Consider the following 11,091-nt stretch of genomic DNA (forward strand, 5'->3'; position numbering starts at 1 on the left):
ATTAGTACCTGCATAGTAGGGGCAGAGGGCGTTGATAGTATTCCTGTGCGTTAACTAGATGGCTTTTTTTAAATAATTTTGAGTGTATAATATGTACCGTATACAGGTTTTTTGAACATAAGAAATAACTTTGTTCCATTCGGGTGTTCCTTGACACCTCTTAAGTTATTTATTTAATTTTATTGCTGTCTAGTATTATTGTAATCCCAACAGAATTTTAATTTAATAATTGTTAGATATGAGAAATCCATTATGAGATCAGACCAAATTAAATCTTTTCTTTTTCGTGTCCTAGAGCTTACTTATTTGATGCATAAAATATGACAAATAAAATAATAAAAATCTTATATTTATTTTTTAATATACACCTAAAACTACTTAATGACAAATAATAAATGTCGAATCGTAAAATAATACACGCACATTAATTAAATGATTATCAAATTATTATTAATACTTAACATATAATACGATACATAGTCGCGGTGCGGCGGGGGCTGCGGTGCACGATCACCGGAAAACTCGGCGTTGTGAACGACTCTAAATCGCCAAACACTTCCCCACTATCAGTAGCTTTGTTGAAAAATTGTTTACAAAGTGTAAAATCGCGTGACGGTAAAACAACGACAATAATTATTATATTTTAACGGGTAATGTAATACAGCGCAGAATAAATGCAGAGTCGTCGTAAGGGCCGCCCCCGCCGCACGACATTTAAAATCCATCTTATATATTAAATTCTTGTAATTGAATTCTCATAGTATACTCTGCACACGAGCCAACATATTATAGTAAAATATAAACATCAAATTTGGTGGTAAAATACAGACTATATTAATATAAAATATTGTGATTGCCGAGGTGGAGGGCGTCAGGCGTTTACATCAAAACGGTGAGCGATGTGACAGCTCGCGAATAATTTATACATTCCATTGTATGTTTACGATTCAATCGGATAGACGTGCAAATAAATAAGCGCGTTAGTTACTTGTGACGCCGCTCCTGTTCACTCGGCCGCACGAGGCGACGAGTCGCCGGCGACCGCGACCGCGACGAGTCGCCGATACGCGCACTCTACGCGCGAGTACGAATTAATAAACTCCGCCCACCGACGACACGCCTCCAAATAAAGAAAAAATACAAAATTGTAAAATTATATTAATAAATAAGATTTAAAAGAATACACAGTAGGTCTAGTTAAAAGCGTATTTAACCATCTCAGTACGATACGATGGTTAATAAAAGCCGTTATCTCCGCAGCCTATATCGATGACAGCGAGTAGAAGGTACAGATGATAAAGTCGTTACGAATTAAAAATCTACAAGTGACATCGTATAAAATCCCATTGTTATATCGATAGAAAATAGACAGGAAAACGCTCAGCGCGCCGCACGAGCCAAGCCGCTGCAGTATTCATGTTTTCTATGGCATTACATAACATTTAAGCCACACACCAGACAATCTGGCGCGCGATGTTGCAGCGAGGAGTTGCAGTTGGCGCGCAACGTTAGGCTGCTTGACACCTGACAGTCAGCCACCGAACGTGAGCAAGAAATAATTTCACTGTATTTGTTATTTCGCTTTGCTATTAAGCTAGTGAGCTAACATTCAATGGCTAACGGTAATAACAGGCTCCAGACATTATCGCTATGAACTTGTCAGGCATGGGTTAAACAACATGAATAGTACAGAGGTGTGTGGTGTATCTTGTTTACAGCAGGGCGCATTTCCTCCGCTTGACGGGTTCCGGAGGCTCCAGCGCCGCCAGGATAGCCTCATCGAAGACGTTCTTCAGTCCCTTCTGCAAATATTAAAAAAAATATTGTAGGCGAAACTGATTGATCATCCTATTGTTGGTAACTTATTTTTTTCAAGTCCCAGAAATACCAATAGAATTATAAGGATGTATTATAAAATTATTAGTGTTCTAGTGCCTTATAAAAAATCCAAATCTTTGTCAGACTAGGACAGTACTTCTTATCCATATTTTTTTGCAGTGTGGATTTTACAGAAGTTAGATTAAAAATAGGTCAAGCCACTAGGCCAGCCTATCCAGCTAACTCTTGTGACTCGCCTTGTGGTTTGAACCTGTAGTAGTGGGCATATACAGAAGGACTAACCTGCGTTAAAGCAGAGCACTCAACATATTTGACAGCCTTGAGCTCCTTGGCTAGTTTTTCTCCCTGCTCAAGAGAGACGGGCTTCTGCTTGATCTTAGCGAGCTTCTCCATGGTGGCTGGATCATCCCGAAGGTCAATCTGTGTGCCCACAAGCAGGAACGGAGTCTTCTGTTGATGGTGAGTGATCTCCGGCACCCACTATAAATGCAACAATCAAATTATACCAATAGTTTTTACATCCAGTAGATTTTTTTGTTATAATTCATGTTAAAAACTGAATTTTTAGGTTGTAAAAAATAGCAAACAGTAACACAACATATAATTATTATTTTTTTAATTTCTACTGATAATAAGTGTGGCGTCTTACCTTTTCTTTGACATTTTCGAATGAACTTGGACTCACAACACTGAAGCAAACGAGGAAGACGTCCGTCTGTGGGTAGCTCAGAGGTCTGAGTCTATCATAATCCTCCTGACCTGTTGCACAAAATAATCATCATCAATGTATGTTTTACATGGGCTACAAATATTTTATTTATATTATGATTTGTATTCTGATATTATATAGAAATGCAAAAATGGGTGTCATTTGAAATTACTAGCTTTGAATTATCATAATACTACTATAGTCATACTTCTGCCGCATCTGAGAAAGGGGTACGAACCTTTGTGGCATAGGCCATATTAATTTTTTTTTCAAAATTTCCGAGCACGTTACAATTGGTATATTTGGATAGAGTACACTTATACAAACAAAAAATGTTAAATAACATGGTATCCTAAAATGTCACGTTTCTGAGATATTTAGAAGTAAAGATCGCCAAATAAGTCCAAAGGACACAAATGACGATCTTACAAATATCTCTGAAACGTGACACTTTAGGATACAATTTTTTGTTTGTATAAGTGTACTCTATCCAAATATATCCTTTTATCGTGCTCGGAAATTTTGAACAAAAAATCAAAATGGCCTGTGGCTAGATATGCCAGGCTACATACAAAAATGTTCGAACCCCTTTCTCCATTGACCTGTCTCAGATAAGATTTTTTTAGTATTTATTTATTTCAAGAAACTTAAAAACTAATACAATTAAACCTCGCCAAACTAAGGTTTATCGGCGAGATGCTATTGCTATTAAAACGCTATTGCGCTCATATCTTTGGAAACAAGACAGCTAAATATACATGCAAGTGAAAGAGACAAGCAATAGCTTAGTCAGTAGCAGAAATTCCCCATTTCCCACATCATGTATTTAATAGCACTATTATATCTACTTTACGGAGCCAAACTTACCAGCCGTGTCAAATAGACCCAAGGTGTATGGTTCCCCGCCAATCATGACAGTGACGGCATAGTTGTCGAAGACTGTAGGAACATATTCGGAAGGGAATTTGTTGGTGGTATAACTGATAAGCAGACAGGTCTTGCCCACAGCTCCATCGCCCACAACTACACATTTAATGGTCTGCATTGTTCAAGCTTCAATATTTTTCTTTTAAACCCAATCTATGGTGCATAGCCCGCACACAATGGTCTAAAACAAAACAATAAATAATGGTAAGATAAAGAAAATAATATAAATTATCAAATTTGTTAGGTTTGTTACAATTAAGGTATTGTATTGAAATCAAACAATACTTATAATATTTAGGGCACACAATTTTGGAGTTAAATAGCACCTCTAACTTGACACATATGAAATTGTATGAAACACTTATGAGTTATGGTATTATAGCTAGCTTATAAGTTTCATTAAAGTGAGGTTGTCATGACAAAATATAAAAATAAACTATACATTGTGAGTTAAACTTATTAAAGTAAAGTGAATTTATAACAGTATAAAATATTATGTTAGCCTAAATGGAAGAAAAAAAATCGCAAGCATTACAAGAAAAATATTATAAATTATGAGGAAACCATTTATGAAATTACATAGTTCTGGACAGATTTACAGCTGTAAATACTGATAATTTCAAACTGGTTACTACCAAATTCTGAGAAACAGTTATTTGTTCTATTGAACTAGAAAAATTATTTTAAAATTACATTTTTTATTACGCAGAGCTTATGCAAATTTACTAGTCGCAAGCAAAGATAGTTCCTAGTTATGATGTTTGTACAGCATATTTAGTTAGCATCACAGCACAAAGTTTCTGCAGTTAGAAGTTATTAGTATGATTAAATAAAGAACTTCGGCTTACTGCATTTAGTTCAAATAAATACATAATCTTTGGGACTCGAAAATTATCTATATTTATTACAACTCTGACCATCTTTAATTGAACTTTTTATCTTCTTATAATTATTCTCAATGCTATGTCATTGGGAATTTCTCCTACTGGCTCTTCTTACCAAAAAGGATGTGGAAATCAAATATTAATTAATCATAATCTTGAAAAGACTTGTGATACAGGTAACAGGCACCAGATATATTTTTTAAATTAAATATATAAAATATTTATTGATCAAGAGAATTTCATCACAAGGATTTTATATTCAGCTCATCAGCAGGACAGAATTAAAAAAATGTTTATGAACTATTTCAAGTGAACTGCAAAGGCATAATAAAGCTTAAGCTATAACTTATAAACTTTAGACTTACTTCGCTATTGCAAAATTATGACACCATGACCATAAAAACTAATACACCTAAATAATAACACAACAAATTTCAACTAATCGTTTTCCATTCTATAGATTGTAAACAAATTAACATACGCCTAGAATAATAGGCCAAGCATGCAAGATGTTTTAGCAATGAAAAGGGGCCAATGACCTTTGTCAGGAAAATAGATCAAGCCACCAAAACTAACGCCAGATCCAAAACACACCGACTGCCAGAAATCCTACTTCAGGAATCAGGACTCATGCCTACGTGTTCCGTTACAAATGACTTGTGCGAATGCTCATTGCTTTACGATCTACACAGCGCAATGTCGTTCCTTTTATCTGAAGTTTCATCCATACGCAATATTTTCATGTGCATTCGCAAAGATGTTTTTATACACCACGCATTGAAGTTTCTGATAATTAAAAGCTTACACTCCTTAAATCGTTTCCTCCAAGCCCAAATTCACCTTATAAGTGCCTTTTTTTACATAATCACGTCACATATTCATTTGACGTCCATTTTGTGTCGTAGTAGAACAAACGCCGACATAAATATGAAATAAGAGAGTAAAATGTATCTTTCGATCGACATTACTTACCTCAATTATTTTGTCGCTTGCAATATAATCTTTTATTTTTGTTTTAGACACAAGAAATAACGCTGAATATCACAAACAGCAAACAGCGGGCTGGGCTCTTGACTTGACGGTGACGCCATTGATTTTTGCATAGACATTTTTTTTTTTAATTCGTCCCGGTCGGGACTCGGGACAGGCAAAGGGAGCGTTGCCTATACAGCCATTTTTGCATAGACAATACGTAATAAGTGTTCGTTTCATTTTTTCGCAGTTTGGCAGCTGACTGTCAACTTCATTGAGGTACTATAGACTGGAGAGAGCCTTATGTCGGTGTATAAGCGTCAAAAGCGTGTAATGTTATGCCCTACTTACTAGGACATAACAAAGGAATCGGTCTGCATATTTCATGTAATAAAAGTGTTAATAAAGGTTTTAAGTGAACATTTAATGCTAGATATTGTTGAGTTTTGTGGTTCCGCTAAATAATAAACCGTAAGAATGGTCAAAGAATGCCTCAAACACGTGGATTTAACATTAAATACGTAAGTTTTGAACAACGTTTTTTGGGCTTTTCAATCGTTATTTTTGTAAGCTAAAAAGATAATTTATAAGTTTATTAATCCCTTATTCGTGCTACATAAGGCATTAGTGCTAAAAATGTCACATCAATTAATAATTTGGCTATAAAAATTGCATAGCTTTTTACGTGTGTTTACGGATTCTCATCACTTGAACTATAGTTAATCGATATCATGAACTAATTGACTTTCTTTCCTATATCTTAATGTGCTTCGAAATAATCTACAAATAGGAATATTCAAGAAAATAAACGCACACTACTTGTATGAGAATAAGCACAAAATGGCCACGCGATGACGGGCTAAGAGTTAAGACTACATCTATACTATAATATTTTATCTATGTTTTAGAACATGACATTCACACTGACTACAGCCGTGTTCGTTTCATTTTCTCGCAGTTTGGCAGCTGACTGTCAACTTCATAATTATTGGTGTAATGTAAGGTAGTGAACATGAGTTCATTAAAATACTAACAATTTCTGTCAGATTTTAGAACATGACACTCACACTGACACTAGTAATTTTTAACTTTACGCATGCGCAATGTGCATTAAAAAACGAAACGAACACGACTACTAATTTTTAACTTTGCACATGCGCAATGTGCATTGAAAAACATAAACGAAACGAACACGACTAAGACCATGCGCGCACGGGCAACTTAGTTACTCGGCGATTTATTTGTCTCTTTCGAAAAAATAATTGCCATGTCGTCGGGGTGCGCGCACGAGAGCGACAGCAACCCGACTTTTTTCAGTTTTTTTCTTGACTGACACTAGTAATTTTTAACTTTACGCATGCGCAATGTGCATTAAAAAACGAAACGAACACGACTACTAATTTTTAACTTTGCACATGCGCAATGTGCATTGAAAAACATAAACGAAACGAACACGACTAAGACCATGCGCGCACGGGCAACTTAGTTACTCGGCGATTTATTTGTCTCTTTCGAAAAAATAATTGCCATGTCGTCGGGGTGCGCGCACGAGAGCGACAGCAACCCGACTTTTTTCAGTTTTTTTCTTGACAATCATCAACATGGATTTGGTCGAGACGGCTGTAGTGGTCGTTGCACTCGCTATAAAAAACCGAAGAAAGCGTCGAAAAATAGAATAATGGGTGCATCCACTATGGAGCGATCGGCTGACTCTCGGGAAATTTTATACTAGTTTTATGAAATTGAGAGCATACCCAAAAAAATTTTTAGTTACTTTAGAATGAGTGTCTAAAGTTTCGATGAACAGTGCAGACTCTTACTAGATTGGCAGTTTACGGCAGCAACGCGTTGCCACTTCGAAGATGTCTGCAGGCATATCTGACCTACATAATGACACAATAACATTATGAATTGACATTGTCTTTTGAGCTATCAAGTGGTTACGCATTTCTGAGAATATTTTGTAAGACGTTGCTATTGCTACTCTAGTATTTTAGAAACTCATTGCTGCAAGTACACACAAACTAACGCAGCGGCGTCGAGTGGCAACTGGCCGGTCGGCAACTTTTTTATTGCCCGTGCGCGCACTTGCATAGAAACCAATAGGGAAGGAGACAGTTGCGTTGCGGGCTCTGGGCAACGAAAAAGTTGCCCAGAGTTCCGTCGCTACGTGCGCGCACTTTCATACTAGCTCCTAGACTTCATCAAGAGACAAATAAATCGCCGAGCAACTAAGTTGCCTGTGCGCGCATACCCTAAGACCATGAGCGCACGGGCAACTTAGTTGTTCGGCGATTTATTTGTCTCTTTCGAAAAAATAATTGCCATGTCGTCGGGGTGCGCGCACGAGAACGACAGCAACCCGACTTTTTTCAGTTTTTTTCTTGACTGACACTAGTAATTTTTTACTTTACGCATGCGCAATGTGCATTAAAATATGAGAATATTTTGTAAGACGTTGCTATTGCTACTCTATTGCTACTCTAGTATTTTAGAAACTCATTGCTGCAAGTACACACAAACTAACGCAGCGGCGTCGAGTGGCAACTGGCCGGTCGGCAACTTTTTTATTGCCCGTGCGCGCACTTGCATAGAAACCAATAGGGAAGGAGACAGTTGCGTTGCGGGCTCTGGGCAACGAAAAAGTTGCCCAGAGTTCCGTCGCTACGTGCGCGCATTTTCATACTAGCTCCTAGACTTCATCAAGAGACAAATAAATCGCCGAGCAACTAAGTTGCCTGTGCGCGCATACCCTAAGACCATGAGCGCACGGGCAACTTAGTTGTTCGGCGATTTATTTGTCTCTTTCGAAAAAATAATTGCCATGTCGTCGGGGTGCGCGCACAAGAGCGACAGCAACCCGACTTTTTTCAGTTTTTTTCTTGACAGTCATCAACATGGATTTGGTCGAGACGGCTGCAGTGGTCGTTGCACTCGCTATAAAAAACCGAAGAAAGCGTCAAAAATTGAATAATGGGTGCATCCACTATGGAGCGATCGGCTGACTCTCAGGAAATTTTATACTAGTTTTATGAAATTGAGAGCATACCCAAAAAAAATTTTTAGTTACTTTAGACTGAGTGTCGAAAGTTTTGATGAACTGTGCAGAATCTTACTAGATTGGCAGTTTACGGCAGCAACGCGTTGCTGCAGGCTGCAGGCATATCTGACCTACATAATGACACAATAACTGACAATAACAATATTATGAATTGACATTGTCTTTTGAGCTATCAAGTGGTTACTGGTTACGCATTTCTGAGAATATTTTGTAAGACGTTGCTATTGCTACTCTAGTATTTTAGAAACTCATTATCACTGGTTACGCATTTCTGAGAATATTTTGTAAGACGTTGCTATTGCTACTCTAGTATTATAGAAAAACGATAATGGCTTCCACATATTGCCTTCCTTTTGTTGCAGGACAGCTCCAATGGCTTGGTCTGAAGCGTCCGTAAAAAGTGCCAATTCTGCATGTATATCCGGGTGAGTAAGTAGCGTGGCATCTGCTAGGCTTTTCTTGCATAATTCAAAGGCTTCTAACATCTCCTTCGTCATACTTACAGGGGCTGCTCCCTTTACATTTCCTGTTAGGGCGTTATTTAAAGGACTTTGTATTTTGGCGGCCTGTGGGATGAATCTTCTATAATAAATAGTTTATCATTCATAAGAATCTTCGGAGTTGTTTTGCTGTGGTTGGAGGTTGCAGGTTTTTGATTACCTACTTCAACCTTTTCATCTACCGGTTTTATTCCTTCAGCTGTTACTTGATATCCCAGGAATGATATTGCTGGCACGCCAAAAACACATTTCGCTGTCAGGATCATCATGATCAGGATTCCATATTTGGAGAGTCGCTCAAAAAGTCCTTCCAGGTGTTTTCTATGTTCCTCATCTGTGCGTGAGTAGATTAAGGTATCGTCTATGAACGAATATACATTGCTCAAACCCTGGAGTACTTCGTCTATGAACCTTTGAAAAGTTTGTGCTGCGTTTCTCAATCCAAATGTCATATAGGGAAATTCATATGGGCCGAAAGGTGTCGTGATTGCCCCACCACAGCATACAATCCACAGTGCAATGGAATGGTGGAGCGGCTACATCGACAGCTGAAAGCAGCCTTGGTCTGCCATAATACGGCAGATTAGTCAGAGGCACTGCCATGGGTCCTACTTGGAATGAGAGCAGCCTGGAAGGAAGACATAAAAGCATCCGCAGCAGAACTACTCTATGGCGAACCCAATGGTTCTCCATAGAGTAGTTCTAGTCCAGGTTACTTCAATAAGTTACCTGGAGAGTTTTTCGCCCCATCAACTGCATTGGTGCTGGATCAGTCAGACTACGTAGAACGACTACGAAAATGTTCCACTTGCCTTGCACCAACACCAGCTTCGAATCACGCTGGAAATCGCGAAATAAATTTTCTATATTCCAAAAGACATATTATGGTCTTCAGAATATGTTTTTCTGCGCCGAGGTCAAATGGTCCGAGGTCCAATGGTCCGAGGAAAAGTGTCCATTACAATCACCATACACAGGGCCCTATAAAGTTTTGACCAGAAGTCCCAAGACGTTCAACCTACTTGTGCAAGGTAAGGAGATGACAGTCACAATAGACAGAATCAAACCAGCTTACCTGCCAAGCAAAGATAGCGCAAAGAGCGTTATACTGATCCCAAAAACATTCGCTCCAGCGAAATCGGTAATTCCAGCAGCAGCAGCCACTCCAGTCAATCCAGTCATTCCACCAGCAGCAACCGCTCCTTCCAATCCAGTTGTCCCAGCAGCACCTGAAAAAGAAAAGGTTACGCGAAGCGGTAGACACGTACGTTTTCCAAAACACTATCGACCGTGAACCGGTCTCGGCAGGGGAGTTATGTGGCAGCTCCTGCAACTATCATGCATGCATCCTCCTTATGTAGGAACTTCATGGTACATATTTAGTCGAAATTAAAAAGGTGCGCGTAAGCTCGGGTTTCAAATGTTGACGTGAGTTCTGATGTTTTTAGTTTTCTTTACGATTCTTGCGGTATGCTGCGATAGTAAATTGCATTGGACTTAAGAGGGCAACTAACCCCAAAAATCAAACATCGTCCTTCTCTATTCACGCTCACGGGCGGGCTTTCATATGCCAGGTGAAAAAGAACGACGCGGATTCATTGCCAAATAAGTTTTTTCTCAATAAGTCGATAAATATACAACATTTTAAAAATCCGCTAGGTCAATCTCTCAATGATAGAATTTTATACAATGTGTTAAAAATTAAAATATTAGCTTATTTCAATGCACGGTTATGGCAATAAATGAAAAATTCGTGAAAATCAGAATAAATGAAAAAATCACGTTCGTTTTTTTCTATCGAGAAAATTTTAAGGTATCGTGTTTTTGCTCAGATCGAATTCTTGGAAATATAATGTAGTATCTAATTTTAGAAAATGCAATAATTCGGGGCTTATTTTCAAGTATAAAAATGAATTATAAAATCGACACTTTAGGGTTAGTCACCCCCTTAATATTTGTGAAATAACTTGTGAATAATTGTGACAATGGCTAAGTTGTGGTGGATAAACGAATTAGTGTTTCTGGACTCTGTATTTCATTTATGGACCTGTAACGTAAGAAACTAACAATTAGTTCTTACAACCTTATTATATATTGTACTTTTCATAGTCCTTTAGCTCAAGACTGATGTTTTTGACTTTTGATCATTATTCTGTCATTTGACAAGCGATGTTTGCCGAATAGGCGCCGGCAGCCTAT

General features: G+C 37.9%; 1 protein-coding gene across 1 annotated transcript; it reads right to left on the bottom strand.

Annotated features, from left to right (window-relative positions):
- Window positions 1–333: 333 nt before the first annotated feature.
- On the bottom strand, window positions 334–5,457 carry LOC121738987 (cdc42 homolog). Its single transcript, XM_042131288.1, has 5 exons — window positions 5,332–5,457; window positions 3,416–3,656; window positions 2,489–2,598; window positions 2,122–2,319; window positions 334–1,802 (listed from the first exon to the last, which is right to left on the bottom strand). Exons 2-5 carry the CDS (start codon window positions 3,591–3,593, stop codon window positions 1,713–1,715), a joined length of 576 nt encoding a protein of 191 aa, XP_041987222.1. The 5' UTR covers window positions 3,594–3,656; window positions 5,332–5,457; the 3' UTR covers window positions 334–1,712.
- Between the last annotated feature and the right edge of the window lie 5,634 nt (window positions 5,458–11,091).

This window comes from Aricia agestis, chromosome Z, assembly GCF_905147365.1.
Source record: "Aricia agestis chromosome Z, ilAriAges1.1, whole genome shotgun sequence".
NCBI lineage: Eukaryota > Metazoa > Arthropoda > Insecta > Lepidoptera > Lycaenidae > Aricia > Aricia agestis.

Coding starts and splice junctions, on each gene's coding strand:
- LOC121738987 (XM_042131288.1), bottom strand. CDS start 3,593: ATGCAGACCATTAAATGTGTAGTTGTGGGCGATGGAGCTGTGGGCAAG. Junction 2,320..2,488: donor TCGAAAATGTCAAAGAAAAG/GTAAGACGCCAC, acceptor TTGCATTTATAG/TGGGTGCCGGAGATCACTCA. Junction 1,803..2,121: donor AGTGCTCTGCTTTAACGCAG/GTTAGTCCTTCT, acceptor TAATATTTGCAG/AAGGGACTGAAGAACGTCTT.